The sequence below is a fragment of the Amphiura filiformis genome, chromosome 19 (assembly GCF_039555335.1).
Source record: "Amphiura filiformis chromosome 19, Afil_fr2py, whole genome shotgun sequence".
NCBI lineage: Eukaryota > Metazoa > Echinodermata > Ophiuroidea > Amphilepidida > Amphiuridae > Amphiura > Amphiura filiformis.
In genome coordinates, this window is record NC_092646.1 from 30,463,802 (window position 1) to 30,482,891 (window position 19,090).

A 19,090-nucleotide genomic window follows, 5' to 3' on the forward strand; every position below is an offset into this window, starting at 1 on the left:
GCATATTTACGCTTGGATAGAATTAATTTAGCTTTCACAGAAAACACTATATGCTTGTATGGGTTTTTTGTGTGTTTTCGTCGGTGGTCCTATAACGGGGTACAACATAATCAAATCGACTTGAATAATTTTTTGTCTTTTTTGTGTGTTTTCTAAAACAAATTTTATGCAACATGTTTCGATAAGTTATTTTTGTAAACGATGGCGCGATGCCGTTTTACGAAATTTCATCTTTTAGAAAAAGGGGCACTCGGGCTGACATGAGCAATTCCTCTGATCATGAATTCATCTGATGTTTACATTGAAAATTTTTCATTGAATCAATATAGTTTGCCGTAACAATTTGGTGATCAAGTTTCTTTGAAAAAATGTTAAAATGAACGAGACGTTCATCTCTAAATGAAGTATTGACATCTTGTAATTCAATTCAGATGCCCTTAGAGATGAGCTTTTATTTGAAAACAAAAATGTTGAAAAAATGACATACGTAAACTGCATCATAATGAAGTCTTCAGTTACACGCTTCGAGTTATTCGATAAATTATTTCGGCTACAGTCTCATTTTTGTCTTGAAATTTTTGTCGGTCGAAATTAAAGAGGGTGTGGATACTTCACCTATATATAAATACATATAGCAAGTATAAAATGATAGTAATAATCGGGATGATTAAAAAGGTGTTCTGAATTCGATCATTTTTGTAAACACGGTGTTGTCATACTCAGACAGTGGGTTTATTAACACCTCCGCTAAATTTAGGAAACTGGTTCATCAACTCCATCTATTTCATAATCACAATATTATTAACTTTGTCAGTTTCGGAAGTTGGACACACCCTGGTCTGCGTATTTTGATATGGCACAATGCGACTTTATTTTCCCAACTTGAACCTATACCAATATGTATGAAAAAGGAAACGTTTCAAAAGTGACAAACATTTGCATAGACTTTTCTCCGCGAAACACACTAATTAGGAGCACAGCCAGCGAGAGTTGATCTGTCAGCTGTAATGAGCTCGTTACAAAAAATAGATGCACACCCCTATAGAGGAGTTCAGCCTTTCCGGACTTTTTGACTAGTTATGTTTGCTGGAAATCCAGACTTTTAAAGTGTCTAAATACGAAAAAAATCCAGCAAAAATAGTTCACAATCAAAAATCCTAAATTTGAGAGGCTCATTTCGGAGAAAAGCGTGATTTTATATATATATAGTATACCGGTATATGTGTTATGGAGCTCCGTTGGAGCTTTTGGCGTTTAACGTCATAATATATATGTTTAATTGCATTCCAAGCTTTTTCCAATAGCACTGATTGGAAACTGGAATTCCAGTCGCTTTTTAAGAAGCAAACCTGGAAATCCAGATACTTTTTGTGCACAATATTATAGGCCTACATCGCGTGCATATTCGGTTGATCAGACAGTGGGCTCAACAACCTACAAACCTGACATATTCAGGAAACCCCGTCCGTCTATGGGAATAAATAACAAAATACAGATAAAAATCTATGGATTGTTTCTAAGGTACGAGGTATACAAACACTACAGAAGACACCCAAACAAAACGTTGTTTGTATTTTCAGAACCTTGGCCCTCAGTAAATGAAAACATTGACATCATCATGATAGACAAATGCATATTTGTTGAGCTTGACCCAGCAAACATAAAATTGTTTAAAAAGTTCAAAACGGTTTAATAACATTTAAACGTTGGGTTATATAAAGATAATGAATACGTTTTTAAAACGTTATTGTAAAATATTGTAGACAAACATTTTTGCAAAATATTTTGTCGATAGTGAAATAACATTCTGTTAGAATGTTTTGCATCACGTTTAAAAAAATGTTTTATGAATGTTATTAAAACGTTTTTATACCCTTTAGCCTACATAACCCGACATTCAAACCTTTTCTGTAAAACGTTGTGTGTTTGCTGGGGACTGTGCAGACTCAAAGCTAAGCCAGCAAACACCAAACGCATTTAAATTACATGACAAAAATGTGAAATATAAAAATATTTGTTTAGATTGAAGCTATAGTCTTTGAATATTGTGACTGCAATTGTAAGAAAATCGAAAATGTGCAAAATAAGGGTTTCGATCCTTTGCCTCCCCCCTCCAAATGACCCCCTTAATGTTAGGTCAACTTGTTGGATTGCGATTGAGCTATAAAATTTTATTGGCAAAAACATTATAGTTCAGTAATTAAAATTTAATTAGAGCTGTATTTTTCTGGAAATTTGAACCCAGTTTCATCCAGTCAAAGTCAAAATATTAAGAATAATCGAAAAAATGATAAACCGATGCTATATACACAGAACGATTTCAGAATCCAAAGTACAAACCCAAAGAAAATAAATAAAACCTACGATAATACTAATGAACTCTTGCAAAATAACTGGATACGATTACGACATCAAGTTGAAATGAATGATCTTTCCCAACTGGAAAGAATCTTTCACAACCTTTTTCTAAATAATTTCAATCTGAATGAGCTACCTACATGTATATATACCAAATATTGTCAGAGCAAACCTCCCTCCATCAAATACAAACATGCGTACAATTCAGTCCTATAAAATATAGTAAATAATAAGAACCGATGATTGATAATAAATTGCCTCTGTAGACGAATCCAATTTCACGCATTCCTACACCTCAATGGCAGCCATAGCTGGGTCCCCGTCGGCTCCATCTCACCTAAAATGTGAAATAATGAGGCCTTGGAGGGTATTTTAAACTGCATTCTATCACCAGTGTTACACGTAGACAAAAGAATGATGACAGTTTACAACACAAAAGAATCTAACATCGAATTTTAAACGGCTTTATTAAATCCACCCAATTGGGCAGTCACAACACCATGCACGAGTTTGGTGCTGCGGGGACCCAGTAATGGCCAACCAAATCCTGACCATGACTTGGCTCGCTGGATTTGTCTATATAAACATATTACACCTAAATAAATCTCCTCAGAAAACTCACGTGAAACATGGAACTTATCAAACAAACAAACAAATAGACAAACAAAAAACAAACAAAACATCTTCATTTATGGGCCATTCAGACGCTCAACAGGTGCTTGAGTTGGCCTGGGCGGAAAACACTTCGAGCACAGACCATGCAAACATCTCTAGCATGTCCAGAGTTCGTTCTGCGACCTAACATGTCAAGTAGGAAACCACAAGCTTCTTTGCTCATAAAAGACACCCATGTTTAGAGAACACAATATGTTAAAATGTTGTGGTTTTTTTCTACAAAACGTTTATATGTGGCCGTACACTACGAATGAGCCGTAAAGTCGGCAAATTGTATTCTGAGTTACAGTGTAAAAAAATGTGCGTGAAGGTACCTCAATTTGGTGCGACATGTTTCTGATTTGATAGCGCGGGTTAATAATCAATAATCCTATTGCTGAAGATATAATAGGCTTACCTATTTCTATAGAATCCTTAAATAGCTCTAATCTTTGTTTGCTTTTGCTAAATCCTGTTCAAGTGGTGGGTTACAAAGCATTGTATTTTGTCTAGGTATGAGAGGACATTCCTGAACCTCGTTGACTTGGGGATGATTTGAAATGACCGCCAATTATGACTGTTTTATATTTATTACCAGCAATGTGGAAAAAGAGACACGTACATGTAGAACCAAAAAAAGTACCAAAAAAAAACTGATTATGGCAGGATCAAGATAGGTGTAACCAAGTAATGTGTGCACTTGTTTGACACAAGACTTGTGCTTGTGTTTTGTTTGTAAGAGTGAACGTTCTCTTTGTCCATCGTCTTTGTCTCTTTTGTGATTGTCCTTTGTACCTGTTCTTAAAAATGTTGACTATAATATTATGTTTTAATTCATGATCGTTGGGAACTGGTGGCCCATTGTGTATGTTTTTTCTCCCTTCCACCAGTTCCAAGAACAGGGAATAAAAAACTTCAAAAAAAAAAAAAAAAAAAAAAAAAGTACCATTCTGTTGAAGGAGCAGAGTTCAACAAACCATAACCCCACTTCTGGATATCGTTTGAATTCAAATGATAATACCATTTTAAAGCTTATGTTATATATTTTCTAAAAACGAAATTAAACAAAATTGACCGGGCCGACTTTACGGCTGATTCGTGATGTACGGTCTCATATAATCCGACATATGCTGTTATTTAAACATTTTGAGAAAAAACATAAGAAATCTTAAAACCGTTTTTGTGTTTTGGATATTACTTATAATATTATATTACTACTTAGTACTTTAACTTTTGAAACACCGAGATTCTTTTAAGAGCTGGGGTATGAACGTTTGGACAGTATTTATTGTGGAACATTAGAGCACATCAGACATATCGAATTGCATTCTGAATACGAAGAATGTCATTCTGATATCAAATAATTTTGATTTTTTGAAATTCGCAATTCAATACACATTTTATGGCAAATCATTAAAAATTGATATTTTTGATATTTAACAGTACTTGAAGTAAACTTTATAAATCTGATGATTTATACTTACTTAAAGTGTATGTAGGTGGGATGAAAAGCCGACGATCAATTGAAAATTTTGACCTTTCGTACTGAAGATATGGATTTTTTTTCCCAAAACACCAAAAAAAATTAGGTCTTTTGGGGAAAAAATCCATATCTTCAATATGAAAGGTCAAAATTTTCAATTGACCGTCGGCTTTTCCTCCCTGCTACATACACTTTAAGAATATGTCATTAGATTTATATAATTTACTTCGAGGACTGTTATATATCAAAAAATTGAAAAATATCAATTTTTATAATTTGTCATAAAATTTGTATTATATTGTGATTTTCAAAAAATGAAAATTATTTGATATCAGAAACACATGCTTCGTATTCAGAATGCAATTCGATAGGTCTGAGGTGCTCTCATATCCCACAAAAAATACTGTCGAAACGCAATAAACGCTCATTTTAGATCCCTTAACTTGTTTAAAAAAATGAAGATTAAGTTGGAACCCCCTTAACAACCTAATCGAAGAATAATCATAATCGAGCAAATAAAATCTTTTTGTCATGCTTAAGGGGGTACTACACCCATTGAATTTTTTTTGCATTTTTTTGCATTTTATGAAGAAATTACAAAAAAAATTGGACAAAGTGGTATGCAAAATGAAGGGGCAAATCTTCTCGTTTTATTGGTGGCATTGGTATCAACGTAGCTTACATGCTTTTGAAAGTAGAAGCCAAAAGGTGGTATGTCACTGATGATTTAAATTCACTTCATTTTGGAAAGCTTACGATCAACGGATTTCGTTAAAATTTTGGATATGTGTTGCTAACACGTTAGGGAAATAAAGTTGATATGTAAAATGGGAATAAGTGGTTCCTGATTTCTTTTATGACTTCATGAACTTAGTGCTCCACAACTATCAAAAAAGGAACGGTTAAAATGCTTCTATTTTCAATGTTGAGCTATATTTTGTATTTTTAACTTGCGACATTATTTCACTAAAACTTAATTAAGCCACAGGTAACAGGTTACCACAACCATACTACAGCAATGTTGAAAAATATTGTATTTCTTGTAACCTATACCACCATATTGGGTAGTTTTCCGTAAGCTTAACTTTTGTGATATTGGTAACTATTTTATATTTATTTGTGAAATCCATCTCAACTAGGCATTCTAAATTGTACTCACCATTTACACCCCAAGGTATATTAGTATATCCACCTTGCACTTCTCGATATATATCCAGTTAAAGACAGAATATTAAAATTATTCCTCATTATGATACATTTTGTATCACATACTCTCACATGTGTATTCAAAATTGATGCTTAAATTTGACCTGAACCAATTGACCTATAACCTGACATACGGTGACCTAATAGCCTTTTCTTCTCCTAACAACACATTATAGTATCAAATTGACTAATGACTACGCATCCATTGTGTAAGTGTTTATTTAATTTATTCAGTGTTATATATTTTGCAAGCACCACTAGATTTTCTATAGAGAGTATAACAAAGGATTTAATGTATTCTATTCATGTACCCCATACTTGAACATGTTGAAAAGAATAAATTATGGTTTGTTATGAAACACTCATCTGAGTTACCAGGATACGGTAAACAAAAAATATATAGGGCTAAAATGACTTACTAAACAATGGTTTAAAAGCACCTTTTTATTTATTTTTTTTAAAAAAAAATTATTTCACATGATCCGTGCATATATCGCCTCGCTATAAATGAAAAAACATTTTTTAGACCAATCAAACCAATATATGGGTGTAGTACGCCCTTAAACCTAATGACGTCTGAAAATAGCCTAATTAATTTTCTACTCGTTTTCTCAAAATCCTAATTCAAATATCGAAATCCGCCTTTTCGACATCTGCAGTCTGCAAGCAAAGAAGCGTGCGTATTTGACAGTTTACCGACATGCACGTCTCATCTTTAGACAGCAGATTTTAATATTTTTTCGTGACCCTTTCAATCAAATAGGATGTGTATGGATCAAACTGCCCTTCTGCAAACATTTGGGTCTGCATGTAAATTTATTTTGCAATATTGACCGCAACCGGGTGTGATCTGAATGCAGATCATTTGAATGTGTTTCATCATCATGATCATCATGTTGGTATTGTAAGCTATTGTAGTGGATTGGCATGCTTCCCACATCCTGCAAAACACGAAAATGTTCAAGACACTTGACCACGTCCAAGTTGAAACAAATCCAAAAGCACAATATTTTTAAAGAGCTGCCGCGCGCTTTCGTTTTTCGGTGCGCATTTGCCTTGGAGGAAATGATCAATTTAATTTTTTCCTGTGTAAAACCATATTTCTAAATGCATAAAAGCATTGTTGAAGAAGTATGTAATTACATGTAACACTTAAAATTGTAAGAAAAACTATTTCATTTTGTGTACAAAAAGTACGTTTTGACAGATGACCCGAAGAAGAAACTTTATTGTAACAATCGAAAAATGCGTTGAAAGATACACTACTTACATTATCTGCTTCCCTCTATATACAAAGATGAAGCATTTTCTTGATGTATGCATTTTTACTCATTTCTAAAAATTTAACACTCATCAAATGATTTTTGTATTAAAGATATATAATGGGTTCCAACGAATTCCCATATTTAGCTTAGACACAATCTTGTATGACTTAAGTTCTGCATGGATTATTATGGGATTACCTTAAAATTATGGCTTTTCCTTAAAATTATTGGGGGCCCTAGGGTATTGCCCTCACCATCAAAATTAATGCGGGAGCCGGTCCCCGTCCCCCACCACCCCGGGTCCGGAGCCACTATAGCTGCCAGTTGTTACATTTTTAGACGCATGACGTAGAATGCAGAAATTGTCAGATATATGTCTTATGGGCTATTCCAGAAAATAAGTGCACACCCCCTATTATAGAGGAGTAACGTTTCAATAAAATGTCTGGATTTCCAATGTTGCTTTCTGAAAACGACTGGGATGTTACTGGAATAAGTTTGGGAATGCAATTAAATGAATGAAAAATTATGGAATTTTCAACAATCATGACTGAACAAAATGCCCAGAAATCCGAACTCCTCTTATAGGGGTGTGCATCTATTTTCTGGAATAGTGCATCTATTTTCTGGAATAGTGCATCTATTTTCTGGAAAAGTGCATCTATTTTCTAGAATAGTGCATCTATTTTCTGGAATAGTGCATCTATTTTCTGGAATAGTGCATCTATTTTCTGGAATAGTGCACCTATTTTCTGGAATAGGCCAATAGGGCAGCTATTGTAGATATGGCCTTTTTGCACGTACCCCTAAAATAATAACAGTATTTCCATGTCAATCAATTATTCCATCAATGGTGCATATTTATTTTTCAAAGCATTTCAATCAAATCACCATGTGACGCACGATTTGACATTTTATTCCTTGCAAAATTATAACAAAATACAAAGGCATATGCAGATTTAATGTGTCAAAATGATCACGATTCGACATTCATTTATACTTACAAAATTAACCAAATGCAAACTAGGCATTTGAAACAGATTTAATTTCTTGTAGTGTGATGTAATGCAGCAGTCTTTGTGTTTTGAAAATGTCTGAACTGTTTGAGATTTTTTAAAGTGTCTATAATAAAGGCTTATGCCTGACAAACATGACAATTTTAAACATAATACAATAAACATACTTGATTTAAGTATTTACTTAAATAGGGCCTAATGGTGAATCCACAAAATAAAAAAACACAAAAACAATCACAAACAAAACCACAAACAAAACCATCAAGGATCTATATAAAATGATACAAGAGGGGTACCTTGAATGCGCTGATCAATTGAATGTCCGAATAGAATGATTTTAGAATCAACTGAAAATTTCGGAATATACTAGTAAGCTTTCGTGGACATCTACTGAACTATACCCTAAACAGTGCTAAAGATAACAAAATCTCGCAACGGTCATTTAAAGCAGGTCGGTGGGGAGCACGGCCGTATAATAGCGGTGTTATATTGAGACAAATAAAGCTGACACACAAGAGTATGGGATGGGTTCTTTCTGTATATGAATGCTACCCAGTGCTTTATTTAAGGGGTGTCATTTCCACCCCATGTGCATGATTTTTCTTGGGCTTGGAAATGCCCAAAAGTGTTCGGGTTTTTTTTGTTTTGTTTTGTTTTTGCCCTAACCTCAAAAACAGCAAGACATGAAAATATGAATGCGATTATTGGCTTCTATGACTCAAAATATAACTCCTAACATCGACTTCTGCATTCTGTTCCCAGTGTCTACCGTGAATGGTCTATGACTTGCTATTTGTGACCAGATAACATGAGGTCACATTTTAAGATAACTTCGGCACTTCCTTGCATGTACGTATATGTATACGTATAAAATGCACTTTACGGGTCGATTTAAGGGTCATTCTGTCACAAATCGGTGCCGAAATTTGAAATTTGACCCAAGACAGAAAATCGAGGACAACTAAAAAAACAAAAAAAAAACAAACAAAAAACAATAGCAGCATGATTTTACATTAAAAGAATTAATGTTTCAATGGCGGGAAAAAATCCATTCTCTTGACCCGTGTCCGATACTGCATAATTATTTACTCAAAAGAAAAAAACCACTATGGTATACAAACTCGGAAAAAGTTTTATTGTACTTTTAACCAGGGAAGTGGCACTTCCCTGTTTTAACAGACGGAAGAGTTAATTACTCTACTGCGAGTTCAATGGCTCCAGAATTAAATTACCTTTGTTAATGAAAAGAAATATTTGAAGTATACAATAATAACTTTTGAAGAAATTTGTTAAATTTTCATATAAATGCAATAATAAAACACACAAATTATGAGTTTGCATTTCGCTTGAATATAAAGGGTGATGTCATTTAGACAAATTATCATAATGAAGGATATACCCAAATTATTCATTGTCGGAACTAAGGCGTGAAGCGCGCAAAAACTTTGATTGTATAAGTGTGACGAAATACTTTTAGTATATACAAGAAAGCGCGCAAAGCGCATTAAAATTTTGATCGTAAATAAAGAATTCGCTCTAAGCTCGCAAAAATTTTGTACTAAAAAGTAAAGATTGTGCGCACATTTTGATTTTATGTTAAACGAATGCTCGAACTCAGCGAGCGAAAATTTTGAGTCCGACCAGCCCTTAGTAATTTTGTAACCCCCCCCCCCCTATTTTTGGTCTAAAAAATACGACCCCCCTATTTTGGTATACAAATTCTATGACTCCCAGTATATTCATGACCCACCCCCTTCCAAAGAAAATGACAATAATGACATCCCCTATAAAGACTGAGTTTCAAATGTAGGCCCCTATTTTACGTGAGTTATGTGAGCATATTATAAAGTTGATTCAAACGTTTGACCACAGTGCCCGGGCACAGTTGACTTTTCCGAGGAAAACCTATAGAATCAGGAATCAGGATTTTCTCTTTTTTTAAGCAAACCGCCACACGGTATAAACTATTTCAAGCCATATGACATCATTAGCATTACCCCACCAAAAATCACTTTTGACACGCCCCCATCTCTGACCAACCACAATCGCCACCACTATCCCGCTGATAACATCACGTAAAACAATCCACGACGAAACCTGAGTCAGAGGCGGGTGACTTAATGGGCACCACCATGCATATCAAATTCAATCGCATGAGGGAATACCTTTAGTCAGTCAGCAAAATACATGTACATATCTGCGCTGCGGTATTTGACCAAATTCCATGTTTATACTTTTCGCTACCAGACTTGAGTTAGTCATGAAATCGAACTCTCGGGGAACCCCTGATTTGATCATTTGATTGATCTATCTACATCCGGCAAATGAATATTTAACTCGTGTAGGTGGTTACAGGCGAACAGAACTACTACAAGTGCGAAAAGATATGGACGTATAAACCACAGACACTTGTTACAACACTTTGATACTATTGATTCGTTGATTTTATATATTCAAGGACAGGACTACCGAACATACTACACACAGTAGGTAAGTCTACCGTGGACTGTATCTTACCACATATCTTACGTATACATGTAGGCCTATTTTTATTGTGCGTTTTATATCATCCTTGATTTGCTCTCTTAACAGTGTGATTTACCCAGTTGGTGATTGTGTATTTCGTGTTAAAGTGTTTTAACATTTTCTTTAGAACAGAGGAGATGAGAATGTTCTCATCTATCATAATATTAATATATATTCATATATTTATATAGCACTTAATAGCAGAGCCTGGAGCAAAGCCCAAGGTGCTGGCACTTTATATAATATAATTTAATTGCAATTTAATATAAAACAAAAAGTTAAAAGGTTAATATACTTAGTATTATATAAGCATGATAATTTAAAGCCTTTCACCATAGATTTGCTTTTACTCAAACTCCTTAACCCCTCTATACTTTATAAACTTAAAATCATACGGAATGTGAAGAAAACTGAAGCACTTGTCGGATATTCATATAAAATTATAAAATATTCGTTTGTTATTGCAAGTATATCTGTGCTGTGCATAAAACATCGCGACGTCAGCAGCGAAGACATGTGCAAAGTTTTGACGTGAGCTCAAGTTGTTCATTTACATACTAGTATATGCATAATTTATGCTTTGTTGATATTCTCTTCATTTAAATATTTATCAAGAAATACAATATCTGTGCCTCAATGATGTCGTGTTGAACGTAAATTCTGCTACTATTATCATATGGGCTTGTTGATTTCAAATCATTCATAATGGTAAATGGTATTAAAATGGCCACACCATCCAGGCGAGATCGAGAATACCACCACGAAAAGGTCAAATCAAGTATGCCTATTAATTTACAATGCAAGTTGCCTCCAGTCAAGTTCAGCTAGTGATCCGACACTATATTATGCAATTCCGCAAAATTAAACCCCCGCATGCCGCACACGGAGCTACTTGATATACTGTATTTTTAGCACAACTTTTACCATGCTTTTACTGAATGGGTATAACATATATTGCATTTATACTATTTTGATTCGCACAGGGAACCTCTATTCCAGGCGTTTAATACCGTATGCGATTATGCTAACTATATGATGAGTATGATGATATGATTATGATTTAATCAATAGTGAACGTTAGGTGCGCACCAATCGATTATCGATGTGGGGTGGGGGTGAGGTGAATTTGTTTGCTCATCAGTGCAGAATGTTTGGTTTCGTCCATGCCCTCTAGAAATCTAATGGTGCACATCTCATCAAATCAACATCATACCGTTGATCATCAAATGATTCAGATGATCAAAAGATCTTATCCTCATCACCATTTTCTGGTGTTTCATCACTTTATCATCACCATCGCCACCATAATCTTCAGTCATCCCCATCTTCATCCTCATCATCATCAGTGACGTTGGGGGAACTTCCCCCACATACATTTTTCAGGGATAAATGGGGACGGTAAAGAGTAAAGTTTTGCCCCAACTAAAATCATGGCTACTGACCTTCATCTTCATCATTGATAGATAAATCCGAAATACACACCGTAAAAATAAACAAACTTGACGTACCAAGTGTCACCAAATCACACGTTTGAGTTTGACACCCACTCACCATCCATCTATTTGTTGTTGACAATCGCATCATTTATCACATAAACACGCGTGTCTGTTGAAAATCAATATGTATGATATGAATTCACCACGTGACAAATATTGACATATTATTCATAGATAGAAAAAAACAAAAACAAAATTCCACATTCAGAACGCGTGCATTTTGGGATGAGCAATTGTGTATACATGAAACAAATTCAGTAAAAGTGTTATTTTTATGCAGAAAAACCCACAAAATCAATAAAAACCAATCCTCCGTGCTGCACAAACTTATAATTTTGGTGAAAGCAAACATTTTATAATTGACTTGATCATCAATTTATGCAAATGAGGCATCATGATTTTAGGATAACACCCATAGCCTATATTGGTATAAGCCCACTTAGTCTAAAATAAACAAAATAATAACCGTATTTCCGCATTTTGGTTTTCAGGCCACTATTAATATTATGGAAACAAACTTTTTTATTATGTTTTGGGCCAATGACAATGCATGTATTCTAAAATCTAAATTAATTGACTTATTAATGATAATTACTAAAGTTAAATTCTATCAATACCTGGATTCAATCTGTGATTTAATCGATTTAAGCTTTGAAAATATTATTGGTAATTATTAAATAAGGAGCACCAAGGTTGTATTACAAAAACAAACAATAATTTCCAATTGATTTTATAACTAGTGGTAAAATTATTTATACGACTGTTAATTAAATAGCTCGTGTGTTATATGCATTATTAATTTTATACGGCCTTGATCCGCCTCTTTATGGGTGCAAAACATCACATTTTAAGGTAGGCATTAAAATATCATAGGCCCTAAATAGATAATACTTAATATGTAGGTCATTATTTTATACTACATTGTGACTTGTCATTGATTTGGAGTAGGCCTATATTTGAACAAAAAGGCTAAACTAAGTACAATTTTTTAATGTATACATGCATTAATGCGTGTGTAGAAATGAAACATCATTTTTAAGCACGTATTATCATGATTATAGCTTATATAAATAGTTATATATCGCAGCTGCGGATTCAGTCAATGTAAATTACGATTTCAAAGAAAGCAATTTACTTAACTTTTGTTAGGGTGTCTGAAAATGATAATAACAGGCCTACAAATGTGCATATATCACAACCTTAAATTTGTCAAACATGGATTTCTTTTGGAATAGTACCCTTACATTTTGTACCATTGTAAATTTTCAATGGCATCTTTTATGAACGACCCATACACATACCTCACTATCAAATACATATTTTTTGCGACAAATAATATATTAAAATGTTGTGTTTAATAAGTCATAATACTAATACCCTAAACATGGATGGTGTCTCCTTCACTATCTACGGTATGTTTTGAGACACTTTGTAATCACGTGCGTGCTCATAACCTTAAAACACATTTTGTGCCTTACAAAGATGACCTTTGATGCGCGAGCACGGCTCATGGCATCCTCCTCCTCATCACTTATCAGTTTTCCATTTCATCAATTCAAACTGACTATTTTAATTGAAGTGGGCAGTCTTTTGTTCTTTCACATATCCCTATGGAAAACAGGCAGGTTAGATTCAATGCATCATTGCATTTTGATGGTTCTACCATGCAGGATATGTAAATTTCTTAATGTATAGGTTTGAGTGCAAAGACCCCGGGCAAAGACCTTAAATTATATCATGATAATAGGAGAAACAATAGGCCTGGCCTAGATCACGAAGATCAGTAAGTCAAGTACAGTTCTTAAATGGGTTTTGGGATAGTTCCAGGTTTTATACTATAGTGCACTGTCCTTTAATATTATGCACGATATCTTTATAATAAAAAAACAATTATTGGACCATAGGTCTGGCCTATATCGGAACTTGATCCTCATTTTGATCTGCTGATTTATATCATCGCTAACAATAACATGTAGGATTTATCCCTTTGTTTTGAATTCGAGTCAAGACAAAATATAGTGCACATATTGGCCAATTTCATCTTAATTTCGATTCTTTGTTTCAAAGTGTCAAATTAAAACATACATCGGTCTTAAATTAAGACCGATCACAATACACATTGTATCAAATTTCTATGTTGGACCGCATCTCTCACGAATTCACATCATTTTTGAATTTATTTATCTAATTCGTCTATATATGGCCACTTTCACAAAGCATGGATGGGCCTTATGTTATGTGAAAAGGCCCTTATATAGAATGAGGCCTATGCATAAAATAAAATATAGCATTTTCTTACAAATATATAGCATTGGCGTTACCGCATATTTACAGGCCGAAAATAAGGAAATGTCATGAATATACAATAACCAAATATTTACCACAATGCACATTGCATAACACAATTATATACATACCTCAATATTATAAAGACTGCTCTTATATAATCATATCATGCTTGGTATTAAATATAATAAAACAAAATCGACTTACCTTAGATTTTCCTTGCTTGGTTGGATTTTGATCTATAAAATTCTTTAAAAACACCAGTTCATATAACTCCAGTTTTTGTTGCGATGATGGGGCAATGGGGTGTACGGTAAGTTGTTGTTGCTGGCCAATATGGCCTACAGTAGACCTGCGACTTGATTTGACATCCCTATGCCACGGTAGCTCCGTCCAGGTGCGTATATTAATAATACTAACAAGCCAAATCAACATCCATCCATGCATAAAACGTCAACATTGCATGGTCATGAACAAGAAAATTGTATTTGCTGGTTCTTTTCAATTCCATTTAGTATGCAAAACAGTATATGCACTGGTATTCCAGGGTTTGGTAAGGCTGCATTGTATGTAAACACGGACTGCTTGTATAAAGAACAAATGTATTGCTGCATTGCTGTGATAGAAAATTAATTATAACAGACAATGGCTTTAACCTTAACTCCATCTGTTGAACATCTATCATAGAGAAATAGATAATGATGTTGTTACAGTTAGCTAAATGATGTCACAGTTAAAATGCACGTCGGAGTCTCATGATGATGTTGTTATGATACAAATCTGGTAGCTATCTATGAGCTGCCTATATGACCTGGTATTGATGGATCGCTTTCGAACATCTGTTCTGGAGTTAGCAACCAAACCAACCATTATCTGTACAGTGTATCATTTCACAGCCTATGAAATAGTCATTAGTTTCAAAATGGCGTACAAAGAGTGTTTCAATGTATCTGTACAACTTTCGCGTGATAAGAGTTTAATAATTAACTAAAAACTCTTATAAATGTGTCTTTCGCGACGACCTCTGTGATCTTGGCCTGCTTAATGCCGTAACCTTACCCTTGGACTTTAAGACAGAGAAGCAAACATCAGTGATTCATAATATGGCGCTTGTGTCACTCAGTTTTAGTCATTGAGTGATTTACAAACATTGAAAACAAAAAACTAATTTCGCGAGTGGCCTTCTGGATAAACCCGTGACCTGACCACTGCTGAAGTCTACTGAAGGAAAGAACTTGAAATCAGACATCGATATATAGTACTTGTTTCTCAATCAAGATGGCGTATTTATGTTTCTTTATCCAGAATCAATTTTTGCAAGGATTTCCAGGCGAAGAGGAGGAAGAGTCGGAGGAAACAACAGATTCAGAAGCCGCTTCATCATCGGCGTCAGATAACTCATCTACAGAGGGCACGGTTAGAATGCCTAGTAGACGACCAGCAATGGGACACAACAGTTCCACTGAGCAATTATTATTTGAGGATGAGAATCATAATGAAACTGCTCCACCATCAGCAAAAAAGGTAAGATAATATTTTTAACATGAATATGATGATTGTGAAATAAATTATACCATTGTATAATAGATGGATACCAGCATAAAACTCACTTTTAAATATCATCTATGATATTATGAAGGCCTAAGTCATGTAAGTCATGACCGAAAGACATGTCATAACCTGTATGCTATCTTACTCTTAATAACAAAGAACATTGAAAACGTTAGAAATTAGGCCACGTAATTGAAAACAAAGCATTTTAAATGCAACGAAAGCAACATGGAGTTGATGAGTGTGATTTGCATTAAATGCGGCAAATCAATAACAGTTCATTAATGCATTACCGCTACATGTTTATGAATGCATGGATATGATAATAATATATCATAAAAACATAAGTAGCACATTTATAAGCATTTAACCAATATAAAAGTAAAGAATTGCAGGGAAATCCATACACGTATGTATAGCCTATGATATTAAAGCATAGTTTGCATGCCTCGAACTTTGCTCGAATGAAAAGATACATTGACGTTATCTATGCATTTATGCGCGTAATGCGGTTATGTTATTGAATGTATATGTGTGTTTATGTAACATTGCACGATAATGCATGAAATGAACAAAACATGCTTTTAAAAGGTTTTGCATGCATACATAATTATGGTACATGTATACAATGACGCTAAACTGTTACATAATTGATCATGTTTATTAATGTCGCGCCTAGTTGTTAAAAATACCTCATTTTTGCATTCTATATGAAATTTATAAATACGATATTCTCTTAGAATATAAAATCAGGTTAATGTTTCTGAGTAAGAGCATATTTACAATGTTTCAAAATAATAATACGAAAAGGTTAACACACTTTTTTCACGACCGATTTGAAAATCTGTGCAAAGAAAATATAATTCTTTATACCTTTGTGCAAAATTGGCTCGGATAATTGCTCACGTGAAAAAAAAAAATAAGTTTGTTATGAACATCGGGTCACAAAATAATAACAAATTACACGCATTTGCCCTCACAATTTATACAAGGTCGTTGGACAGGAAAAACCTATGTGTTTGTGGCCCCTGAACATGCTTAAAACAAAACTGCCAACCGGTTACATGGGACGTTTTGCTTTAAACATGTTCAGGGGCCAATGACACAAAGGCGGTTTTTCCTGCCCACCTGTCTCCCAAACGAAAAAACAGTATCTTCTTCAGTTTGTTCTCTCAATATGGATCACAATGGCCTCATCCCAATGGTGTAGTTCAGTAACCTATATTATACAATCATAGTGCAAAATTTGACTTCAAGTTTCTGAGTATGAGTGTTTGTACCCAGATTTTTAAAGGTCATTCAATGAATGTACAAATGTATAAGAGTTAAAGAACTGTGCCCTGATAGATGAGCATGTTGTGGATCCTAGTGTCTACTAACAGATACTATGTTTTTACTTAGGAACCTGCTCATCCATCAGTAGGCCTGCATAGTACACAGTTCTTTAACCCCAATAGACTTCTACAGGCATAGAATGACCTTTGAGTGTGTTGGGTACAAAAACTCAATACTCCACAACTTGAGGTCAAATTTTGAGCTATATATTGTTGAATGGAGGTCATTGAGCTATGCCATCGGGATTGAGGTCATCATAAGATCCAAAATATTCAAATCTGACGCGGCACAGTTCTTTAACCTCAATTTGTTTGTACATTCATCACATGACCTTATAATGTGTTGGGTATGAAAACTCATACTCTACAACGTGAGGTCAAAGTTTGAGCTATGGTTAGTGAATGGAGGTTATTGAACTTTACCACTGAGACCATTTCGGCTCATACATGTAGTAGATGTACACATTTACTTTTCGTGCTTTCGGGTTAAATCGCACCTTGACTTTCTCGGCCTTTAAGCTTGGTGTTTGTGCACTGAAACATGAAAGTAGAATACAGCAATTGTCTATTTATAAGTAAGTTCTCTCATGGTTTAAGGTTCACTCAATTCAAGTTTACAAAACGGTTCAATGAAATAATTTGTTCAAATAAAGTATAATGCCTAACTTCGACCAGGTTGTATTTGCTGACGAAATCATTAAAGATAATTTCAAATTTTTGGTCGACAACATTTCATCTTGTAATCTGAATATTTTCAAAAATAATCATTTGTGAGCCTTTTTTTCCAAATTATCATTTATATGTTCCATTACAATTGCCTGAGCTGTAAAGGTTGTGTTTCAAGCGTGATATGAAAGTATACGTCGAGTGAAAGTCACATACTAGATTAGGAACTAGTATATGCCAATATATTTATACAAGTGTGAAACTGATATTTTTCTTTTATTAAAAACAAGTTCGATCATTACCTGTACTATAGGTGTTACAATAGCATCCAATTCTTATACCAGCACGACGTGTTATTGCAAAATTGTTATTGCAGCAACTAAAACATAAAATCTGATACAACCATCATTGATTATTTTGAATTATTTATTATACTACGGAAAGCATAGAAGACTTCGTATACATGTAGGCCACTGTACTGATAATCGGTAGGAACCAATCTGTTTAGCACACTAAATTATATATTCATGTAATATTACAATGTACCTGGTAATATTCCACCAATCAGGTCGTCTTTTCTAAATATGAATCATAAAAGTTTGTTCAAAAACTTACATTATTCTTCGGATTTACGGATTATAATAGTTCATATAAATTAGCGTACATTCTATAACACGGCACCAACTTAACTAAATTTAACATATCAAAATAACAGGAAATACTATTTTTATCATCAAGGTATTCAAGCATATCCATCGAATTAAAATTGGTCAAATTATTGATGACGTCAATAGTCAAAAATGCCACCAGTGGTCAAACTATTTCCTCATTCATTGTAAATTCTGTAAACATGGTAAATGACCACTAATGCTACGATTATTTGTATCAAATAAGATAATATTGGGACCTTCATTTGAAAAATTTGAATGAACTGACCAGTTGTCTGACGTTACCAGTACGAGATATCTAAACTGTTTTGAACATTGCTGCAGAAACATTAACCTGCTCAAGTTGGTTAAAGTCATAGTTCAAGAATTTCCCCCTTTTGGGGTGGACTAACAGCAGCTCGGAAGACCTTCCCAGGCAACAAGTTATTCTCTGACACATTCAAAATTGACGACAATCCGCTAACCATATCACTGTTGGTGGAACTGTAGTTTACCAATGCACTACTCATGATAAAAAACCTTTGCGACATTTTGGGCTAATGTATCATCCACATACCGACTCACGATTCTGTTTTGTACAT

At 34.2% G+C, this 19,090-nt stretch overlaps 2 protein-coding genes across 2 annotated transcripts in view; one reads left to right on the plus strand and one right to left on the minus strand.

Moving 5' to 3' along the window:
- The window catches only part of LOC140141167 (uncharacterized), a 261,114-nt gene extending 246,105 nt beyond the window's left edge, over positions 1-15,009 (minus strand). The window contains exon 1 of the mRNA XM_072162959.1: positions 14,498-15,009. The gene's annotated coding sequence lies outside the window, so the exon portion shown is untranslated. The remainder of the gene's footprint in view (positions 1-14,497) is intronic.
- The window catches only part of LOC140141168 (uncharacterized), a 41,721-nt gene continuing 32,821 nt past the window's right edge, over positions 10,191-19,090 (plus strand). The window contains exons 1-2 of the mRNA XM_072162961.1: positions 10,191-10,472; positions 15,596-15,814. Of these exons, the coding sequence (XP_072019062.1) occupies positions 15,713-15,814 (102 nt within the window). The 5' untranslated portion in view covers positions 10,191-10,472; positions 15,596-15,712. The remainder of the gene's footprint in view (positions 10,473-15,595; positions 15,815-19,090) is intronic.